The following is a 23,293-nucleotide window of genomic DNA, read 5'->3' as shown; positions in this document are numbered from 1 at the left end:
AAAATAAGAGTAGTGGGGGAGGAAGAAATGTACACTAAAGGACTTACACCAGTTCCTTTAACGTGCGTCACGGCAGCACTGAAAAAAGTGACTTGTGACTGTTTTTCACACTTATGACTGTTGCAGCAATAGTCACATGATCAAAATTCAGACGCTTGGCAACGGACTCGTATTTATGACGGTCGCAGTGTCCCGGGGTGTGTGTGTGTGTGTGTGTCACGTGATCCCATTTTGCAACCTTCTGACAAGCAAAGTCAAGGGGGGAGGAAGCCAGATTTACTTAAGAACTGTGTGACTAAGTTAAGCACTGCAGTGATTCACTTAACAACTGTGGCAAGGAAGATCTTAGAACGGGGCAGGACTCACCTAAAAACTGCCTCGCTTAGCATTGGAAACTTGGGGCTTAATTGTAGTCGTAAGCCGAGGACCTCCTGTGTAAGCTCTGTTACCTTTGGCATTCTTCTCCAAAAAGACATCGACATAGGAAGTGGGGACGTAGCCTTCCTCATCCTCGTTCCTCCGGATGCGGGTCCACCCGTCCCCTTTGTCTTCCTCTATGACGTACAGAGTTTCTCCCTCCATCACAGAAATGGTTCCTTCGTTCTGTCCTGCAAATGAGAAGTTGAGGTGGATCAATACGGGCGGCCCAAAAGAACCAAACAACCCCTAAATTCAGGTCACATCCTCTGCATCAGGCTAGTCCTGGGCGTTTTTGTAAAGGGCACGCCAGAATCTTTGAACCAGAAGCTGCTGGGGCCCGTTTGGAGAATTCCCCCCCCCCTTACCTTCAAAGGTGTACAGAGCCTTGCAGGTGCCAATTGTGGGGAGGGGTTCCTCGTCGTCAAATTCATCGTCGAATTCGGTCGTCGGCGTTTTCATGTCACTCTCCTGGCTGGGTTCCTCTGTGTAACCGCCATCGGGACTGCTCAAGACAGGAAAATGGAAAGAGAAGGCAGCCACTATAGCAAGCTGTCAGACGGGCTGGGAAGAAGAAGGAAGGAGACGCTGCCCCTCCCCCTGCCCCTCCCCCTGGGTCTCTGCTGTGATCTTTTGACCTCTTTGAAGAATAGGTCGACCCCTCTTCTCTGTGGCAGCCCCTCAAGTATTGGAAAAATGCTGTCAGGTCACCCCTCGTCCTTCTCTTCCCTAGACTAGACACAACCCAGTCCTTGCAACCTTTCATCCTGTGTTTTATCCTCCAGACCCCCAATCGTCCTTGTTGCTCTTCTCTGCACTCTTTCCGGAGTCTCAACATCTTTTTTATATTGCAGCGAGCAAAACTGGAAGCGGTATTGCAAGAGTGATCTCACCAGCGCAGCCTAAAGCAATGTGTCACTTCCTATGTTGATGCAGCCTGGGACTGCATTGGCTTTTTTGGCAGCTGCAGCCCACTGCAGCTTGCAACACGAGCCGTCTGCTGCCTTGCAGGGTGTGTGCTCCAGGCAACAAAATGCACATTGCACCTGAGCTCGTGGAACATGCCACTCACCGTAAAAAAAAAAGACAATAAAGGTTATCTCAATCTAACCTTACTCTCAAACTTTTTCAACATGACCCCACCCCTTTTAACCTGGCCACCCGTGTAGGCTGAGATCACTTTGCCTGGGATCCAGAGATCTTGGAGAAAATGAAACTGAGATTGCAGCCAGATTCCAAACGGCTGTCAAATATGGGAGCTCTCTAGGAACCCCTGGGCCAGCCCCTCTCCACTCAGCCTACCTCTCGGGGTTGTTGTTCTTGTGAGGGGTAGAACTGGAGGAGAGTAAGGTGCATCAGAAGTCAAGTATCAAAGCGAGGTGAGGCTGGCATGCAAGAGGGCAGGGCACCAAACCTTTGCCACCAGCACTGTGCAGGTACTGTACCTCTCTCGGTCCTGGACACAGTTGGTGACGGTCAAGGTGTTGCTCTGGGGCTCGTACGCTCCACTCTGGCGGCGCATCGCCTCTGTCCGGACAGGTAAACGACCTTCTACCTCCGCTAGCCAGCCCTGAAGCCGAGAAGGACGGGAAATGAAGGACTTGAATGGTCTGTGAAAACGGCCTTGGGAGACGGGAGGAAGAACGGCAGAGCAGATAAAGGTATCTCAGCCCAGAGACGGAAAAGGGGTGGGGGAAACATCTCAGAAGAGTCCCTTCATAGTTTTCCAGAGAGTGACAGGGGAGGACAGATACTTTCAGTCCTGCAAGATTCTGTTAAGGTGACCGGACAATAAAGAGAGAGTTGGGGGTTTTCTCTGGATTATCTTGCAAAGCTGACGGATATATTTCAGCATCTTGGGAAAAACATTTGGATCTGACCAGCCTGGCGGGACAAGGAGGACACCGTAACTGATGCTCAGATTAGGGGTCCCCGACCCCCGGTTCGTGGACCAGTACCAGGCCATAGTATGCCAGTAACCGGTCTGCACAAACAAAGCCCCATCCGTGGGATGCAGGCAGCACAAAAACCACGTATTCTCCAGTCCGTGGAAAAAACCCTTCTCCGTGGAACCGGCCCCTGGTGCCCAAAAGGTTGGGGACCTCTGGCTTAGATAACTCCCTACCTCAAATTTTTGTATTTCCAGCCTCAGCTTCTCCAGGTTTTGTCCGAGTTCAGCTAACTTAATGTCCACGCTGGCTGCGTCCCCCATTTGGGGGTTCTTGATGTAGACATCTTTCATTTTCGTTAAGGCCTCTCTGTGAAGGAAGAGGGAAGAGCCATCATCCGCCAGGCACTTAAAATCACTGTCAACGCCTTTTCAGGACCTGGGAATGGGCCGGTACTAATCCATTTAGAGTCACTATATCCCCATGACCAAAGACTGTTATTTTAATTCTAACAGTTATCGAATAAACCATAGGCAGGCTTCAGGAGGCATTCCTGCTGGAAGATAAAACATTCCCAATTTGGGAACCGGCTTTTGCATTTATTCCGCAAAACCAGAGCCAGGAAAAGCATTCTGCATTCGTACTTTGGCTACAGAGTAACAGAGTTGGAAGGGACACCTTGTAGGTCTTCTAGTCCAACCCCTTACTCAAGCAGGAGACCCCATCCCAGTCCAGATAAACGGCTGTCCAATCTCATCTTAAAAACCTCCAGTCTTGGACCACCCACAACTTCTGCAGGCAAGTTATTCCACTGATTAATTGTTCTCACTGTTAGGAAGTTTCTCCTTAATTCCAGGTTGGTTCTGTCCTTCAGTAATTTCCACCAATTGTTTCTTCTCCTGCCTTCTGCTGCTTTGGAGAATAAGTTGACCCCCTCCTCTTTGTTGCAGCCCCTCAAGTATTGGAAGACTGCTATCATGTCACCCCTAGTCCTTCTCTACCTTAGACTAGACAAACCCAATTCCTGTAGCCGTTCTGCAGACGTTTTAGCCTCCAGTCCCCCAATCATCTTTGCTGCTCTTCTCTGCACTCTTTCTGGAGTCTAAATGTTCTTATTTATATCATTTGATCTACCTTTGATCCAACTCTTTCTGAATGTCCTTGTTGATTTCATCCACCTTTTGCTGGAGTTTCTTTCTTCGTTGCTCCGGAGGAAGATTGCTGTAATCTTCTGGTCCTCCTCCCTGGGGTTGCAGGAAGGAGAAAAAGGAGAAAAAGAGGAATGAAATCTCTCAATCGTGATGAAGTTCCAAGGGATGCCTCCATCGCACCTGAGATTTTATCTGCTCGCTTTGCAATATTCTGACCCAATTAGCTATCAAAAGGTGTTGCCTTCATTGACTTAAAGGCATTTTTAAGGCGGCGGATTGGCTATTGAACAGCCAATCGCGGGGAGTTCCCACGCTCTCTTCTGAGATCCAAGCATCTCTCTTTAGAAAAAACAAAAATCGGAATAAAAAAACCTGGGAGCACCTTTTCTGAATAGCTAATTTTACTAAAAGGCTTAAAGCTTTTGTAAACCACAATTCTCTTCATTGGATGCGTAGAATGGATAGATTAATCTAAGGTTTAAACGAGGAGGGGGTCGGGTGAGAAAAGGGAAGGGAAAATAGGTTTGTTATGGATGAAGAGAGCTGCATCTGACAAAAGCTTAATTTAATTAAATTTATTCCACAAACATCATAACATTTGTCGGAAAAAGCACTACCAGACTTCTGATTTTTTTTCCCTTCCCCCCAGCTGTTGAAAAGAGATAGAAGTGGAATCACCATCAAATCAGGGCCAGATTAAGCAGGAAATTAGCTATTTTCTGGACCGGAATGCTTCACAGGAGGTTGATTAAAACATAGGCTGGGGATAAGACTGGCCTTTTGCAAACCTCAGAGGAAGGAGGTTTCAGATTTCCGGGCAAACAATTGGATTTATTTTGCTTTTCACCTACTTTCCTGCATGCTTCATTCCACCCTGAGAAGAAATCAGCCTGTCATTTAATACTCTTTTTTATCATCCGTCCGTTCAAAAGAAGAATGTTCTCCCTCGGGCAGATCTGCCATGTGGCTTTGAATTTTCTCATGCAGCATTGAAGCCCTTCTGGTTGTTTAATCCAGCTAACAAATGCAAGGGAGGCTTAATCTGAGGCCGAGCTGTTTGGTTCCAACTTGCCCGGATGCTGTCCTTTGACAAACCAGTCAATCAACTGTCTGAGTTTGAGTTGATCAGTCTGTTAACCACCTGAACTGCCTCTGATTATTCCACCCAGAATTCTTGATCCAAGCACCTCCAACCCAGAACAAATAATTACAGGGAATCCCCGACTTACAACAGCTTGTTTAGTGACCGTTTGAAGTTACAACGGCACTGAAAAAAATGACTTAGGATTGTACTACTCGCTTAACTAACAACTGGGGCAAGAGAGATCATGAAATGGGGCAACAACGCTCACTTAACGAACTGTCTTGCTTAGCGATGGAAATTTGGGGGTCGGTTGCGGTCGTAAGTTGAGGACTACCTGTGGTGCCAAACTTAACCCACCAACGTATTCACCGTGAAGATATTTGAGCAAACCTTCTCTTTGAGCTGGAACGTAGGATGAACCTGCCGTGAAAATCCCTCATCACCAGCCTCAGTTTTTGGAATTAAATGGAGTTATTCTTTTAAAAGGTTTGCTTGAAATTTGCTGGGATGGGATTAAATAGCATTAGTTTGGGGAGTTTGCACGTGCAAGGCTGAAAAACGTAGTTTGCTAGCAGACCAAGACAAATGGATAACCAAGATGGCAACAGCATCTGTTGGGTCCATTTATTAAGACTGGGAAAGAGGTGATCAGTTTGAACTCAAAGAAGGACAGAGAAGGATCCGCCAAGACTTATATCAAGGATGATCGATTTATATATTCCTTTAGTTCTCCATTGGGTAGGGTCCAAAAAAATCTCTTCATGAAATCCTCCAGTGATGCAGCACCCACAACTTCCGGTGGCAAGCTGTTCCACTGATTAATTTTGGAATCCATAGATTTCTCTCTAATTCTAAGTTAGATCGCCCACCGATTGATTGTTCTCACTGTCAGGAAATTTCTCCTTAGTTCCAAATTGCTTCTCCTTGAATTAGTTTCCATCCGCTGCTTCTTGTCCTGCCCTCAGGGGCTTTGGTATCAAATATTGAGTTTTTTGCTGGACAGTCGGCTGCTTCAGATAGGAGGAAAACCTTTTAGCAGTGAAAGTGATACCACATATTTTATTTGGGGGAAAAAATTCAGCAGATGGATGTTTTCAGCTCCTTGCCAATTTGGAATAGTGACCGATTCCTTTGTAAGGATAGCAAACCTTTAACTAACACATTCTTGGAATTTGCAAAAAAAAAACAGCAACAAAACCAAAAACTTGCAATCCTAACTCTCCTTTCATTTGGGAGCATATTTTTTTTTTAACAAATCGTGATCTGAATTGGCCAGACTTTTCTCTGTGGTTCATTGAGTTCAACACTTCGTCTTCTTCCCTGTCCCCACCTGTGGATGGAGAAAAGTGTCTTTTTCACCCAAATTAAATTATTTTAAATCTGTTTCAAGGCTGTCTGTCAGTTCAGAACGACAAGCCTCCTGTCTATGTTTTTACAGCCTGCATCATGTGGCTTTCTGAAAGCCATCTAATTAAACTGACACATCACAAGTTAATTCTTAGTAGTTCATTAGCAGCATTAAAAAAATGGAATCACCTCCATTAAATTCCAGACCTGCATATTCAAAGTTATCTGATAACGGCCAAAATAAAATAAAATAAATAAAAACACACACACACACACAAACACAGAAAAGAAAAGACAACAGGGAAAAAAAAAGTTATTTTTCAATGTAGCTGTTTGGATAAGCTGCAAGTCACACATAAAATGGTGATTTTTTTAAAAAAAAAATATTCATGCTGGGATGGTGCTTACCAGCTTCAGGGAAAGCTTCATGTTAAAACGGAGGAGGACGGAGAAGGGGGGAAAAAAGGAAGAGAGAAAGAAAAGAACATATCAGAAAAAGGAGATAAAGCTTCAAACGGTTTCTAATAAAACGATGCAAATGGACAGACGCACAGAGTCCGCTCAGCTTGTGCAAATGGACACTGCTCGTTACACAACTTTGCAAAGGTTCACAAGATCGTAAAGGGGCTAAAAAAAAAATACTGCCTTGGTCTCCCAACAGCCAGAAGATATAAATTCAGTGTTTTGGTTGTTTTTTTTTTTTTATCCTGCCTCTTCCGTGCTAACCAGCCTCTGCAAAAAAAGGTGACTTGAGAGCTGGTGAGTCGTTCAAAGGCGACTACTTCTGGTTTAGACCCCTTAACTTAATGCCAACTTTTAAAATGTAGTTATTAGGATCGTGTTTGTTGCTTCCAAGTATGATTTTGCATTAATTCACAGCCAAAAGACCTCAAGAGAACGCATAGATGTAAGCTAAAAGTTTAGCCTTAGATGAAGCCAATGAAATAAATGGATCGTTATTACATAAAACAATGACAGCTCCAGCTTACTGATGTGTTCACCAAAGGCATGGGTTTTACAGCCATCGTTCAAAACATGGGGGTGGCCGGTGCAATTTTAGGTTTTTTAATCTGCCAGTAACATTGTAATAGATTGACAAACAGGGCTTCCTGTCCTGGATTTTAAAATAGGTCAGATAATATCCTGCTGAAATATCTAAAAATAAATGCTGAGAGTAAACCAAATTCTAAAAATAAACAAACCTCTGCATGGAATGAGTTAGCGCATCTGTGTATTTTAATTTATCCAAGCGTATCAGAATGGTTAAAAAATAAAAATAAAAAATCTGAGACCAAGTTGGAATCTTATAAATCTACCCGAGTTGCTTCTGAATGTTATCTTGCTATGCTCTGGACTTAAAGAAGGTTTTAATCCCTTTTGCTTTGTGAACAAATCTGGCATATTTCCATCGAGCTAATTTCTCTATCTGTGGATCAGTCCCTCTCTCTCAGCCCAGCCCACCTCACAAGGTTGTTGTTGTTGCGGGAAAAGTAGGAGAAATTAGGAGTATTAGGTATGTTTGCTATCTTGAGATGTTTACCAAAATAATAATAATAATAATAATAATAATAATAATAATAATAATAATAATAATAATAATAATAATAATAATAAAGGGGGGACATAAATAATAAATCACCTAAGCCATGGACCCAGTCCCCTGGCGTTTCCAACCCCGCCTGGCAAGCTGCAAAGTGGGCATTAATTTTTTTTTTTAATAAATGCAAGACTGAAGGGCGAGCGTCTCTCGGTCCCTGTTGCTCAGCCCCGGGCCGCAAAATCCAAGCATCTCCTTTGCTGTGCCGCCCCCCTCCCCCCCCCCCCCCCCGATGGCTGTGAACATCTACAAAGACACGAGGCTACTACACATCTCCAACAGCTACATGCAGGCTATCAAAACTACAAGGGATGGTTGCCAGAGGGAAAAAAAACACATCCCTACAGAAGCATGCGCTATGAGTCAAAGCTGGCCACTATCTAGACAGGGGAAAAAACGACGCCAAAGCTACAAATTTGCCATCCAGCAAGGCCACTCTTTTACCGGTCACTCCATAGATGCTACGGGCTGGACCACACATATATACAGCATATCTACAGCTTGCAAAATGAGGCAGGGGAGAGATACAGAGGAAGAAGGCGGAAATGAGACCAAAGGTGTTGTTTTGCAGGGTTTTTTTTCTTTTCCCCCTGATTTTGGCTTGCTTTTTTTTTTTTTTTGCATCTACGGTGGAGGCTTTTAAACTGTCAACATGACTTCCCAAAAGGTTCCAGAATGCATCAGTGGTGGAAAGAAGGAATAGAATCAAGAAAGTGGACCTCCAGATTCTTAGGTGCCTGAAAGTAAAAAATATTGTGCCATAAAAGGTAAAGGTTCCCCCGCACACGCGTGCTACTCGTTTCCGACTCTAGGGGCCGGTGCCCATCTCCGTTTCAAAGCCGAAGAGCCAGCGCTTGTCCGAGGACGTCTCCGTGGTCATGTGGCCGGCATGACTAGACGCCAAAGGGACACGGAACGCTGTTACCTTCCCACGTAGTGGTCCCTATTTTTCTACTTGCATTTTTACGTGCTTTCAAACTTCTAGGTGGGCAGAAGCTGGGACGAGTAACAGGTGCTCGCTCTGTTACGCGGCACTCGGGATTCGACCCGCCAAACTGCCGACCTTCTGATCGACAAGCTCAGCGTCCTAACCCACTGAGCCACCGCGTCCATAATGAAGTCTAAAAAAGCTCCTATGGAATGATTGAAAAAAACAAAAGGGTTTGCTGTTATAGCAGTGGCTCATATGCACAAAGCATGTGAAACTGAAAGATTGAGGCTGTATTTTATTATTTTTATTTTACAGCGCTGAAAAGAAGTTGGAAGTTAATCCTTTTTTCTTAACAGAATAAGAGAGCTGAATGGGGCCTTGGAGGTCTTCTAGTCCTGCCCCCTGCTCAAGTAGGAAACCTTACACCATTTCAGACAAATGGTTGTCCAACCTCTTCTTAAAATCCTCCAGGGTTACTTCCCACCCTTCTTTTTCTCTTTCTCAAGTTCAGTTGAGCCATTTCCAACTACATCTCCCACTTCATTTATTTGGGGTTTTCCCCCCAACCGATGGCTGTTTGTGATAGATCCAGAGAGGACAGGGGTGGGCCAGGCTCTGAACCTGAAACCAAGGGCAAAATCCTCCAGGGCACATGTTGTCAGGATGCAGCAGAGGGATCCTTTGGCGGGGAGCCGATGATGGAGGAGAAGCCGCAAGCAACGAAGAACACGCGGCAGCGCATGGAGAAGCCGGCAGATCTGGGTGTTACTGGCACGTGGCAAACCATGACTCTCGTTTACAGCGGGCAAGAGGGCGGTTTCCAAATGTTTAAGCCAAGGTTATTGGGGCGCCTCGGTGCCGTGGATGAGCCTCGTAAGGCACAAAGGATTTTTTTCCCCCTGCGACAGATGGGGAGGCTCGGCGGCAAATCAAGCATAGGAGCTCCATCTTCCAACAGAATTTGGGGTTTTGCAATCTCCCGACCGATCCAGGGTTGCAGAGGGCCAAATTGGATCCTGGAGCTAAGCCCATGTCCTCGCCCCCTCCCCTTGCCCCGTTGCAAAGAAGTCAGTGGTTGCGCCAACGACGGCTTAGGCCGTCCACACACCATCCATGGCACTTACAATATACTCCCTAGCTTCCACGGCATAGGTGGCTCTGCCTAATCGCCTCTTCATGTGTTCTTTGTCAAAGTACAAAGACTGGGACTGTTGCTGAGTCAGCAAAAGAAAATACAGGTATTAAAAGGGAGGAGGAAGAGGAGGAGGAGGAGGAGGAGGAGGAAGAACAAAAAAAATGAAGAGATCTACATTTACTCTTCCTACAGCAATATAAAGGTTACCTCTAGCTGGAGCGTGATTGAAACAAAATGAACCAAGATCCTCTGAACTGCAAGCCAGGAATCACCGAAGAGGGTGGCCAGGTTACGATCTAACACAGGTAGTCCTCGGCTTATGGTCCGTGAATCAGGACCAGAACGTCCAGCGCTAATCAGTGCCATCGTTAAATGAGACATGTCTGACTGCAGATGATGGGTTGACTTAATGACCATGGATTTCCCTTAACGGCTGTGTGAATTTGCTTATGACCATCGCAAAAAAAAAAGTCGTAAAATCAGGTTGGACACGCGATGGCTCAGTTAAGGATCAGCCTGACTTATGACCATATGGTCGTAAGTTGAGGACTACCTGTACTGGTCCTCCCCAGATCTCAGAAAAAAGCTGAGCAAGAGAAAGGGGACACAGAGACACCCCTTCCCCATGAAGCATTTCATACGAGAAGCATCTGCTTTGGGTGCAAATTCTGCGCAGAATTCTTCATAATCCAGGAGTGAGCAGGAGAGAGAAAAGCCACACCAGGAAAAAACAGCAACACCTAGCTAAAAAATTAAGTGGCTAAATACGAAACAGTCACTAACTCTGATCTACTATACTGGGTGGTTTAAACACAGCAAGGGCAAATGTATCACAGGCTTGATCAACAAACTATAATTTAAGAATGGCATTGCACTGAACTGCATTTTGTAAACTTCCCCAAATTAGCTTGGATGACTTTTGAAAATCCCACCTGGCTGGCTGTCACCCCAAAAGGACTGAAATTCTTAATTTAGTGAATTTTCATGATTGCTTCAGTGGCTAAAAGTTCTCTTTTACTGGGGGATGAAGGTGTTATTCCAAGCCAGAAAACTGAATAATTTATCCAGTCACAGGAAAATCCCAAGTGTGCCCCAGTTACTACTAATAATAATAATTTAACACCCCTCGCATTAAGAAAACTAGCCTGGCAGTTTATTCCCTGACAGGCTAACTTTTTAGAGGCAAGGCGTTGTTGTTGTTGTTGTTTTGAGTTTCGGAGAAATCATTTTATGCTGAATTATAATCCATCCAATTTAAATGTGGCAGTTTTAAATATCCTGTTCTACGAAACACCAGCTAACGGTTTAATCCCAAATAAGTGAAATCCATCTTAAATTTTCTAGCTTGGGTAGGGTTTCAGAGGGTGTGAAGATCATAACACAAAAAACAGCCCTTGGTCAACACAGTTTATTTCACTCTTCTTTCTAAAAACACCAAGTACCTACCGAATTTGGACTGCAGAGAAAAATAATCACACGCTATTAATCTGCAAGCAAGCCAGGGCTGAAACAGTGCTAAAATAAAATCAACATCCTCAAAAGCTGAAAAAAGGAAGAAATTAATCTATTTTTTTAGGCATTGTGGCAGGCAGATTGGAAAAGCGTTGTTGGACGATCACAATGTGATTGTGCACCCACAATGCACAACTTCAAGAAAGAATCAAAAGTAAAACATGGCAAATGATTGAAAACACATTTCTGGATGCAAAACAGACAATTATATGACAAGGGAAGGAGTCAATAACATCCATCGGAAGAGAAACCACAAAGGTTCAAGTGGAGAGTCACTAAAAATGACGATTGCATTCAGTTAAACGACCGCTGCAGGGGGGAAAAAAAGCACAATTTTTGGTGCCATTGCAACTTTGAATGGTCACTAAATGAAGCCCGTATTTTATTGTTTTGATGGCCAAACAGAATAACAGAAAAAACAAGAGTTGGAAGAGACCTCGGAGGTCATCCAGTCCAACCCCCTGCTCAAGCAGGAGCCCCAATACCATTTCAGACAAAGGGCCGTCCAATCTCTTCTCCAAAGCCTCCAGTGATGGAGCACCCACAACTTCTGGAGGCAAGGAGTTCCACTGGTTAATTGTTCTGACTGTCAGGGAATTTCTCCTAGGTTGCTTCTTGTCCTGCCTTCAGGTGCTTTGGGGAACAGGTGGACCCCCCTCTTCTCCCCGGCAGCCCCTCCAGAACTGGAACACTGCGGTCATGTCACCCCTAGTTCTTCTTTTCACTAGACTAAACCTACCTAGTTCCCCCAAAACAAACCATGAGATTTAGATTCCTGACCCCAGATTGTCTTTGTTGCTCTTCTCTGCCCTCTTTCTAGGGTCTTGGCATCTTTTTCGCACTGGGGCGACCAGAACTGGACCCAGGATCCCAGTGCAGATCATTTCCTGATCGGTATGACGTTTTTGTGGTTTCACCGTGGCGGTTTTTGACTCCGTGTTGAATTCTAATCCTCGGCATTTCATTGCCAAGCTACAGGTCTGACACACCACTACGGCCCTCTACGGGGAAGGAAGGAAGGAAGGAGGGAAGGAAGGAAGGCAAAGGTGGACGTACACCTCAGTTTCCCCAAACGTCACAACAGAACGTGCAATGGAAGAGGAGAGGAAAGCCGACAGACACACCCAGAGAACTTACCCCACGCTTTAGGCTCCTGAAGCAGTGGATTTTGGGTTTGGAGGTCATGAACTCGTTGAAGCGATGGGAGAGGGGTTCCTTTGGCTGCTTGGGGGACTGGGGGCCATTTGGAAGAGCAGAAGGCGAGGCAGAGGAAGGGGGCAGAGGAGGAGGCTGATAGGGGGGTGTTAAAAGGGACATAAGCTACGTATAAGAGATGGAGAAGTGATAGAATTAAAAAAGAAAACAAAACAACAACAACACAATGAAATCAAAAGGTTAAAAAAAAACCAAACCTGGAACAAAAAATAAAATAAAATAAAGCAACAGAGCACACAAAAAAAATTACAAGCACCCAAAAAGGAAAACGAATCCAAAACAGATAGGAAAAAATAAATAAATCAAACTTTGGAAGAATTCCTCCCCCCAAAAGCCACGAAGGTAGGCAAAGAAAAGCAAAACTCGTTGACGTCATGGGGTTTTTAAATCGGGGGAGCAAAGCAGAATGTGGCTGGGGAAAAAAGAGAGGAAGAGAACGAGAGGAGGGGGAGTTTCGACGTCTCGAATGGAAAAGAAACATTTTCCCAAAGGAAGGCATGATCAAAAAGCCATTTTTAGTAAGTGATTGAGATGCTTACCATGCGGCATGCAGGAGGAGAAGCTAACGTGGAGCTAAAAAGAGACCGTTTCCCAACCTCCATTCCCAATTATGGTGTTAAATAAACTGGAGAGTACTGATCGAAGAAAACATTTGTGGGTCAGGATGGAACTGCGAGGTCCTGGGTGCTCTCTGAGTTTGGTTGTTTTCTTGCAGACATTTCATGACCCAACTAGGTAACGGCGTCAGTGCTAGTGAGTGTGGTTTTCTCCCTGTTCATCTGCAGTAGATCAGAGCACTGTGAAGCGGTGTAGAAGCCTAAGGGCTATTGCTATTGCTAGCATCAGTGTTTGGATGTAGCACTGGGGAGAAGCTAGCTCCTTCCTAGCACTGACGACGTTACCTAACTGGGTAGCGAAATGTCTGCAAGAAAACAACCAAGCTCTGAACTACTGTACATAGACTGATGATGTTAGGTGGTCAGGTAATGATAACTCCCGAGGATGTCCATCCCCAGATGAGTGAGTGACGACTCCTCAAATTCCCCGGTGAGCACGCCATTGCTGAAAATTCTGGGACTGGGAAGAGATGGACTTCAGATGGTGGACTTCAGTTCCCAGTTTTTCCAGCCAACATTTGGTCCGCGACGGGATTTCTGGGAGCGCCCTCCAGACCTACAAGCTTCAACAACCAGAATTCTGTTGCCTATTTCATTGTGGCTGAGAATTATGGGAGTTGAATACCTCCGTATCGTTTAAAGAAAACTACTGGTGGACATCAAAGAACGAGGTGCAACCACAGACATCAAGTAAAGCAAAGGTCAAGGGACAACTGTGGGGGACTACTTGTCCAATCTCATCCTACCCCCAAGCCAGGGGCTAATGGTGGAGAAGGCACAAAAGGACGGGAGAAACCTACATCTGCAGAAGTGGCGTCAACCCAACGCAAGACGAGGAGCCCAGGAACATGCCTTATTCATGCTTTGATCATGCTGGTGGTTGGTGAAAAGGAGAAGTTGGTGCACGCGAAGAGTGTTAGGCCTGCTCATCCCAAACATTTGCTTCTCTGCCCCAAAACGCTAGCTGGGAAGTACCCATAGATACCGTCCCACCACAAATGAGACAGGAAAGCCGGGCTAAACTTCAAAAGGGTTGGTCTTCTCCTCACTTTTCCCACCTCAATACCATTTCAGGACAAGGAAAAGTCACGCGGTGGGTTGAAGGACCCACTGCTGTGGCCCATGAGTTCCTGGCCCCCGCTTTGTAAGCGCCCACCCTCCAAAAGCTGATGTGGACAGCGGAGCAAATGTTTAGTGGAAAGACGGATCATGCAGGTTGAGCAAATAAATCATGTTTCCTAGTTGGACCGGGAAGGATGAAGTTCTAATGAAGATGCTTCCAGCCCAATTTAACAATGGAGAAATTGGCACCGGGAAGTCTTCTGCTTCCCTAAATGACTGAATTAGCTGGAAAGCGTTGAGCAATGGAGCCACAGAAGCAACTGAGGCAGGCATGGGGGGGAAAAAAAAGAAGAAGGGACAGCAGTTATTTAGAACTGAGCAGGAAAGTTTTTAAAAAAAAGAAAAGAAATCCAGGTAGTCCTCAACGTACAACAGTTCATTTAGTGACAAAGTTACAACGGCACTGAAAAAGGTGTTTCACATTTGCGACCGTTGAAACATCCCCCTGGTCACGTGATCAAAATTCGGAGGCTCGGCAACTGACATGTACTTGTGACGGCTGCAGTGTCCCGGGGGGGGGGTGTCACGTGATCCCCTTTTGTGACAAGGAAAGTCCACGGGGGAAGCCAGATTCACTTAACAACTGCAGTGATTTGCTTAGCAACCGTGGTAAGAAAGGTCGTAAAATGGGGCAAAACTCACTTCAGAAATGCCTCGCTTAGCAACAGAAATTTTGGGCTCTGTTGTGGTCGTACGTTGAGGACTACCTGTAACCACCATGGCGAAGATACAACTGAAACAGAGGCAAAACTAACTTTAAACCAATTCAAACCAATTCAGTATTAAAAGCTAAATGTAAATTATAATGAAAAGAACCATAATTTCAAAAGAAAATGCATCGAAAAATTAAATAAAACAACAACAAACTTTGCCAATTAAAAGAAAACTGTTACATCAAATTTCAAACAGGACCATCAGCTATTAGTTCTTAGAAACTAATTTCTATTTAAAATAAAAAAAAGAAGAAGAGAGAGAGAGAGAAAAAGAGAAAAAAAAACACACTTCACTGCTGGGATTTCAAAGAAAAAACTCACAAGTAGCAATACTACTGTACAAAAGTGTGAACAACGAGGCCAAAATGCACACGGGAAAAATAATGTTATATACCTTGTTTTTTTTTATGAACGGCCATAATTTGCCCTTGGACTTGCTCGAAAATCTGGACTCCGATTTGCCCTCTTTGGAGTTGGACAGGCTGGATTCGGAGACGGCTCGCTTGATCGGCTGGGTGAAGTCTTCAAAGTCAACGTCTCCCGGAGGTTCAAAGCCAGATTTGAAGGCGTCAATCACCAGCTGAGAGTCCTGGACGGGACACAGAAGGGCAGAGAACTGTGTCACCGATTAGGGATCTGGACCTCAAGAACTTTGAGGAACCAGCAAGGATGCAAGCGATCAACCGAGAAGGTCTCCAGGTCAGGATTGTCCCAAAGGTGCTTTTCCAAAAGGCTGCTGGACTTGCTTGGTTTTTTTCCTTGAAGAGGAAAATTCAGACGCTTGGCAACTGGCATGTACTTGTGACAGTTGCAGCGTCCGGGAATCACGTAATCGCCTTTGGCGACCGTCTGACAAGCAAAGTCCCTGGGGAAGCCAGATTCACTTAACAACCGTGCTAACTAATTTAACAACTGCAGTAAAGAAAGGTCGTAAAATGTGGCAAAGCTTACTGAACAAAAGTCTCGCTTAGCAACGGTAATTTTGGGCTGAATTGTGGTTGTAAGCCGAGGACTGGCTTTGTAGTGCCCAGAAGGATTTGAAGCGGGGCCGACTGGCGTTAGTCCTCAATTTGCAACCACAGTCGGTACCCTACTGCGGTGGTCGACTCAGGATGTTGTTTGCCTCCCAAAGTGAGGATGTTCCCAACTCTTCCAAATCTTTACAGGACAGGAAGAGAAAAAGGAAATGAAGAGCGGAAAAGCTCCGAGCTGGAGGGACAAAGAAAGCAAAGGGAGCCACATCCTGAATGTCCCGCCTCCTCTTTTTCCAAACTTTTGAACCCTTTGCTTTATCTTCTCGAAGCCAGGCCACGTCCTCCACCCTGGCTTCTGACATCCTATCACGGCGGTGGGGCCAAAAGTGGCCCGGCTTTATCCGAGGGCGGAGAGGAAACAGGAAATCACAATCCGGAGCAAATTCACGGCGGTGAGTCACTTTTTCCAGTGCCTGTGTAACTGAACGGTCGCTAAACGAACGGCTGTAAGCCTACGTGAAGGGGGATAAGGGGGATAAGCATAAAAAGCCGCAAGGAAGGAACCAAATCTGATTCGGTTTCAAACCGAACCTGGTTTGCACCCGACGAACAAGTTTAAATAACACCCCCTTTGAAACCCAGGTTTTGATTTTACGCCCGAAGGGAGCTGGCCACTTACATGCTTTGGGTCAACGGCGTCGACTGCCTTGGTGATCTCGTCCAGACACTTCCCGATGATGGGCATCACCTGGCGGTCCACCTCAGCAAACGTTTTCATGGATTCACCTATTCTGATTATCCGTCTCTCTTCCATATCTTGGATTTTCTGGGGAGGAGGAGGAGCCACGGGTTAAACCTCTTTCAAGGAGCCCCCACCCTTGTAGCAACCTCCTAAGTTAAGTCTACTCTCCCACACCTTCCAAGAGCAATTTTACAAGAAGCTGCTCGCTCCAAATTCTTCTTCGGACAGGTTTGGGAATTTTCCATTCCACTTTTGGGCACAGAGAGAAACTGCTGGGATTACTTTTTAGGATAGGAAGCTATGAAGATGGTCAAAAGTAGAATATAGAAGCTGGGGTAGGAGATGTCATATTATTACAGATATTCGTTTGCTTATGACGTTTGAAAGTTCCGGAGTGTGTTCTCCCATGCTTTCAAAACACAATTGCGGGTAGTCCTTAGCTTACGACCGCAACTGGGCCCAACATGTATGTTGCTAAGTGAGAAATTCGTTAATTGTGTTTTGCCCCGTTTTATGACTTTTCTGAACAGTAAAGTCGACGGGGGAAGCCAGATTTGCTTAACCGGGCTACTAATTTATCAGCTGTGGTGATTCAGTTAACCACTGTGGCCAGAAAGGTTGTAAAAACTCACTTAACAACAGAGTTTTGGGGCTCCGTTATGGCCGTAAGTCAAGGACTACCTGTATTTACGACAGTCGCAGCATCCTGGGGTCACGAGATCAGCACCTACGCCCTTCCCGGTCAGTTTCCAACAAGCAAAGTCAAGGGGGCAAGTTGAGTTCGCTAAAGGACTTTAACGACCATCACACCACCGATTCTTGGCGTCAGAAATCAAAGCCAGAAGCTCAGTTGGTTGAACCTGGCACCGGCCTGCCCCGTCCGTGTCCTGCCTCTCCAGCTGCCGAGCAGTGAGTGACAACGCGTGACAAACAATGATGTCAACACAACGACAGTCCTGGAGTCTTCCAGACAAGAGGCCGCTGTGTCGCTCCCAAGTCTGGATTCCTGCCAGAGTTTAATCAGATGGAGCAAAAGCTAAGGGGAGATCAGGAGAGGTAGGGCTGTCTTCACAGAGGTAATCCTTGACTTACGACCATTTGTTTAGTGACTGTTCCAAATTACAATACCACTGGGGAAAAAGGGACTGGGGCCCATTTTTCACACTTGCGACCGTTGCAGCCTCTCCGTGGTCACAGCATCAAAATTTACATGCAACTGGTTCTTATTTATAACAGTCGCAGTGTCCCAGGGTTGGGTGGGGTGGGGGGGTCACGTGATCCCCTTTTGCGACCTTCTGGCAAGCAAAGTCAACAGGGAAGCCCGGTTCTCTTAACGGCTGTGTGACTCCCTTAACGAACAAACCGTGGCAAGGAAAGTCGTCACCCCCGCGAACAACAGCTTAGCCCCTGACATCTGTGGTTGTAAGTTGAGGACTATATTGTTGGCTCCAGAAACAATTCAGAGCCCCCGTGAGAGGTTGCGACTTGCAAGGCCCAGGAGGACCCCCACCTGGAAAATATTGGGAATATGCGTGTGGTAATGTTCCCGCTGCTCGTGGTTGAATTTCTGCAAGGTGGACAAATACTCTGCTTTGCTCTCTTCGGCCATCTGGTGACGCAGCTGCGCTTGCTGGCGTGCCTGGAGGAGGAGGAGGAACGGAAACGTGACCACCTCTCCACAAAACAGCCCCTTGGCAAATGACTTCTGAGAGGTTTGCACCCCTTTTCAAGACTCCCCCCCCATGACTTCTGTTGCAAAGCAGCCTGGGAAATGATGGAGGGATGGACAAAGACCCCCCAGAAGCAGAAACTGGCTGAGAAAAAGGGAAGAGGGTCAGTTTGCTGGAGAGGTTAAAATACTGGACAAGAAACCAGGAGGCTGGGTGTTCTGGCACCATCTTACACATGAAAGCCAGCTGGGTGACTTTGGGCCAATCACCAGGAGACAGTGAGTTCTAGTCCTGCTTTAGGCATCGAATCTGGTCGGTTGACTTTGAGCCAATCACCAGGGTATGGTGAGTTCTAGTCCAGCTTTAAGTGCAAAAGCTGGCAGGGTGTCTTTGGGACAGTCTCTCTCTCTCTCTCTCTCTCTCTCTCTCTCTCTCTCTCTCTCTCTCTCTCTCTCTCTTTCTCTTTCCCTCCCTCTCTCTCTCTTTCTCTCTCCCTCCCTCCCTCTCTCTCTCTCTCTCTTTCTGCCCAACCCGCCTCACAGGGTTGTTGTTGTGGGGGGAAAAGAGTCGCAGAAAGGAGTATTAGTATGTTCACTACCTTCAGTTACAGGCAGAATAAAAAACGATTTGATGTCAGAGAAGCGCTGGGCAATCTCTCTAGAAGCAGGAATTGGTTAAATTATTTCCTGCTGGCAATTTACGCTGTCTTTGCATAAATATTTTCCATCAACAATCCCTTTGTAGCTCGGCTTCTCCGCCCACCTCTGCCTTTTAGCAAGATCTTCACCGTCTGTCTGGCGTTCGTTTCACAGCCCACTTGGTTCGGCTGCGGCTCCTTCTCATCTGCTTCGCATCAAATCCCTTTTCATCCCCACCGCCCTGGAACTCGGCTCCCGCTCTCAGCCTGGATGTGGCCGCAAGACAGCCGGCTTTGGGGAAGGACCCGGGGAGCAACGCCAAGGGTGAAGAGGGTGCCCCTGCAAGCGTGCAGAGTGCATTTCTTCGCCATTCGGCAGAATCCCCCTTTTGTTAAAAGAGACAAAACGGAGGAGCAGCCTCCTGGGAGGGGGAGAATTTGGTCTTCGGGCAGCCCATATTTGGTGAGATTTTGGAGAAAGCGACATTTTTCGCACTTATGACCGTTGTAGTATCCCCATGGTCATGTGATCAAAATTCACTTGGCAACTGATTCACATTTATGACCATTGTCGTCTCCTGGGGTCATTTGACAAGCAAAGTCAATGGAAAAGCCAGATTCACTTAACAACCATGTTATTAACTTATCAACTTAAAAAAAAACAAGTTGTAAAATGGGGCAGAACTCGCTTAATAAATTTCTCACTTAGCAACAAAAAACTCAGGCTTAATTGTGATCATGAGGACTACCTGCCCTGTGATTTTAACCCTTGGAGAGCTGCTGTAGATTTGATTTGGGGCCTCGCTCTGCATTTAGGCTTCCTCTGTTCACATCCCTTCTATAAAAGCCACTTGCTTTCATCTCCAGCTCTTCCTAAAAAATCATCAGGATGATATTCAAGATAATCATCTCTTTGGTTGGGCTTCAGAATGAAGCTGGGGAGGGGTTTTTGCAATTGTGTAGACAGGTGTGCGGGGCAGTGAACAGACCACCCAGGAGCAAAATAGGTTTCTCTGTATTTTCCATGGAACTTTATCCATCCTTCCCCACGCCCAGCAAGGCTGAATTTTTCTGGGCTTCAGAACAGTGATTCATCTTTTTATTTATTTAAACCCCGATGTGATTGCCTGATACGGCAACGGATATGTTTTGCTGCTGGTTTTAGATCAAGGGGTTCCCTTGCGGCTTGTTTGGCTGGTTGGGAGTATTTAAACAAATACACAACTTAAAAAGAGCCCCTCGTGTTAGGAACTGGGGTGGTTTCAGGAACAAGAGGAAAAATAACAAAGTGGTGTAGAGATTAACCGTTTCTGCAGAGTATAATTGAGAAATTCAGAGACAGAATGGGATACATGATGTATCTGAATGCGGTTTTTTTAAAAAAATCCCTGCATGTTGAAATCTAGCACAATAAACCTTGCAAGCGGAAATCTAGTACCACGAGAACGCAAGCAGCTTTTAGAACTTTTTCAGGTTAGTTTGGCAAACAAGGTCACAAAACTTCCACAGCTCGACAAAGATGGGATGAGGAGCAAGAAGAGCGGAAGGAAGGAAGGAAGGAAGGAAGGAAGGAAGGAAGGAAAGAAGGAAGGAAGGAAGGAAGGAAGGAGGAGTTAAAGAAAGAAGGGAAGGGGAAGAAGAAAAGGAGAAGATGGAAGAGAAGGTGAAGGAGGAGATAAATAAAGATGGGGAGGGGAGAACGGGGTAAATAAATAGGAGAAGGGGAGGATGAGAAGGAGAAAGAAGAGGGAGATACACTCCCTTGCAGTGCTCAGAAAGGAAAAATATTTTCCACACCGCTCAGCCACCGGGGAGCTCAACATAAGCAACGAAATGCAGCCTTTCCTTAAAGAGCCTCAGCCAAATAGCATGCAGGGCTTTCAACCCAGGGATGGCACCCAGCCCAATCATCTCCCGGGGCTAATGAGGGAGAAAAGACACACACACAAAAGCAAAAACTCCGAGGAGGCGGCTGCCGCCAGAAGCGCACAGCCTGCCCTACATCCCCGGGATGCCCCACCCACCCCTTCTGCCCCAGATGGGCTAAGCGTAACCTCGCGAGGGAGGGAGGGAGGGAGGACCGTCCCTTCCCTGCTTGAGTTTCCCCAAAATGGTAAAAGAATCAAAGCCCGAGCTAAAAGCACGCCTGCTCACTTTTTCAGGCCTGTCACAATTTCTCACTCGGCCAACAGCCTCCGTTCCTCCTGCCAAGGTTGGGAAAAGGCAAACGTTCAGAGAGGGGAGCTTGGAAAAATTGATTATAGGCTTATAAAACAAACAGCAATGAAATGCACAAAATCTCCGGATACTTCCAAATTTTGAGGTCATCCTCGACTTACAGCAGTTTGTCTAATGACCATTCGAAGGTACAACGGCACTGAAAAAAAAGTGACTTACGACCGTTTTTCATACTTACGACCGTTGCAGCATCCCCAGGGTCACCTGATCAAAATTCGGACGCTTGCCAACTGACTCGTATTTATGGCGGTTCCCCTTTTGCGGCCTTCTGGCAAGCAGATTCAACGGGGGTGCAAGGTTCACCTAACAACCGTGTTACTAACTTTTAACAACTGCAGTGATTCTCTTAACAACTGTGACAAGCAACCGCCTTGCTTAGCAATGGGAAGCAACCGTGAGGTGTGGTTGCTGAAAACAAGATTGGCCGATCAAACCCAGCCAAGCAAACCAATCCTATTCTGGCCAGCTCAGCGAAACACAACTTATTTTAGCTTTCTGCAACTTATTTTAGCTTTCTGCAACTTATTTTAGCTTTCCGCGCTCAACTTGAAACCAAGGCAGCTGCCTCCAGAGGCCGGGAAATCTCATGCCACAGGAAGGAGGCAGCCAAGCCAAGGGAAAACCAGAAGAAGTGGCTAGTAACAAAAGATAGAGATTGAAAACAACTCGGTTGCGTCATCGTGCGAAGACCTAGTTAGCGCTTAGCTACAGAGAGAGAGAGAGAAAGAGAAAGGAGAGAGAGAGGAATAGAAGAGAGAGAGAGACAGAAAGGAGAGAAGAATAAAAGAGAAAGAGAGAGAAAGGAGAGAGAGAGAGAAAGAAGGAAGAGAGAAATAGAATATATAGAGAGAGCAGAGAGAGAAAGAAAGAGAGAGAGAGAGAGAAAAGCAGAGAGACAGAGAAGGGAGAAAGAGAAAGTGAAGAGAGAGAGGAATAGAACAGAGAGAGACAGGAGAGAAAAATAAAGCAGATAGAGAGAGGAGAGAGAGAGAAAAAAGAGAAATAGAACAGAGAAAGAGAAGAGAGAGAAAGAGGAGAGAGAGAAATAGAACAGAGAAAGAGAGAGAATCAGAAGTAACAACAGCAGCAGCCACCCCATCCATAAACAATGTGCTATTCTGCACCGCAATTATGTAAGCTTCGCATCACATGTCCCCAGCCATGCAAAGAAAGGGACTTAAGCCTTAACACGCTACACAAAAACAAACACACTCTTCTCTCAGGCCAGCGACATGGCATCTGCACACCAGGCACGGATGGTGTGGCATCGAATGTCCAGGAAGGTGCCAAGACAAGGGACGGCCCCAGCAGGCTTCCGGCAAGCAAAGTCAATGGGGGGAGATCGATTCGCTTAATGACCGCGTCATTTGCTTAACAGCCGCTTAAGCAGAAAAAGTTGTAAAACTGGGCCTGGCTGACTTTACAACCGCTTTGCTGAGCAGCGGAAATCCTGGCGCTGATTGCAGCTGTTAAGGGCGAGCAGTAACGTCAGTTGCAAAAGGACTGCAGCCCAAAGAGGGCTCTGAAAAAATGAGTTATGACCTTTTTTCACACTTAAGACCGTTGCAGCATACCCCTTGGTCACGTGATCAGACACGTGGCCACTGACTCATATTTATGACGGCTGCAGGGTCTCGGGGTCACGTGATTTCCCCCTTTGTAAATGTCTGACAAGCAAAGTCAATGGGGAAGCCTTAACAACGGTGGTAAGAAAAGCCGTAAAACAGGGCAGTTAACAAATCTCTCTCTCTTTCTCTCTCTCTCTCTCTCACACACTTTTACCTTTTCGACATCTGCTTTCGTGACGTTGATGTCAGCATCCATCTTCTCGAAGTATTGTTGCGCTCGGTCAGCTTCTTTGCAATCCCGTTCAAATCGTCGCTTGCTCTGACGAGGGAAGGCAGAAGAGAGTCAGGAAGTCATGTGTGAAACCGCGCGAAAGGAACCTGACATTGCTAGATAGTTCTCAAGGTTGCATGCTTGGGCGTTTATTTTGATTATTTTTTTTTAAAAAAAGAGAGCTGCTGAGCTTTTGGGGTCCCGCACTGCGTCTATGATTAAGGGCCTGGAGAGTAAACCGTGTGAAGAACGGTTGCAAGAATTGGGTATGGCTGGTCTAGAGAAAAAAAGGACTAAGGGTGACATCTTTCAATATTTGAGGGCCTGCCATAAAAAAGAGCGGATCAAGCTATTCTGCAAAGCACCAGAGGGCAGGAGAAGAAGCAACGGATGGAAACTAACCAAGGAGAGAAGCAACCTGGAACTAAGGAGAAACTTCCTGACAGTGAGAACAATTAACCAG

The 23,293-nt window shown here is 46.0% G+C and overlaps 1 protein-coding gene across 1 annotated transcript in view; it reads right to left on the bottom strand.

The window, feature by feature from the left end:
• Nucleotides 1-23,293, bottom strand: part of FNBP1 (formin binding protein 1) — a 49,855-nt gene that overhangs the window by 4,657 nt on the left and 21,905 nt on the right. Inside the window, exons 6-17 of the mRNA XM_083375374.1 lie at nt 22,774-22,878; nt 17,957-18,085; nt 16,384-16,530; nt 15,125-15,319; nt 12,201-12,353; nt 9,541-9,630; nt 6,297-6,311; nt 3,441-3,550; nt 2,543-2,675; nt 1,863-1,987; nt 786-925; nt 450-608 (exon numbers count right to left, since the gene is read on the bottom strand). Of these exons, the coding sequence (XP_083231500.1) occupies nt 450-608; nt 786-925; nt 1,863-1,987; nt 2,543-2,675; nt 3,441-3,550; nt 6,297-6,311; nt 9,541-9,630; nt 12,201-12,353; nt 15,125-15,319; nt 16,384-16,530; nt 17,957-18,085; nt 22,774-22,878 (1,501 nt within the window). The remainder of the gene's footprint in view (nt 1-449; nt 609-785; nt 926-1,862; nt 1,988-2,542; nt 2,676-3,440; nt 3,551-6,296; nt 6,312-9,540; nt 9,631-12,200; nt 12,354-15,124; nt 15,320-16,383; nt 16,531-17,956; nt 18,086-22,773; nt 22,879-23,293) is intronic.

Source organism: Vipera ursinii, assembly GCF_947247035.1.
Source record: "Vipera ursinii genome assembly, chromosome: 16".
In the NCBI taxonomy this organism is placed as follows: Eukaryota; Metazoa; Chordata; class Lepidosauria; order Squamata; family Viperidae; genus Vipera; species Vipera ursinii.
The sequence above is the reverse complement of the archived record's forward strand: the minus strand, read 5'-3'. Positions and strand labels throughout refer to the sequence as shown.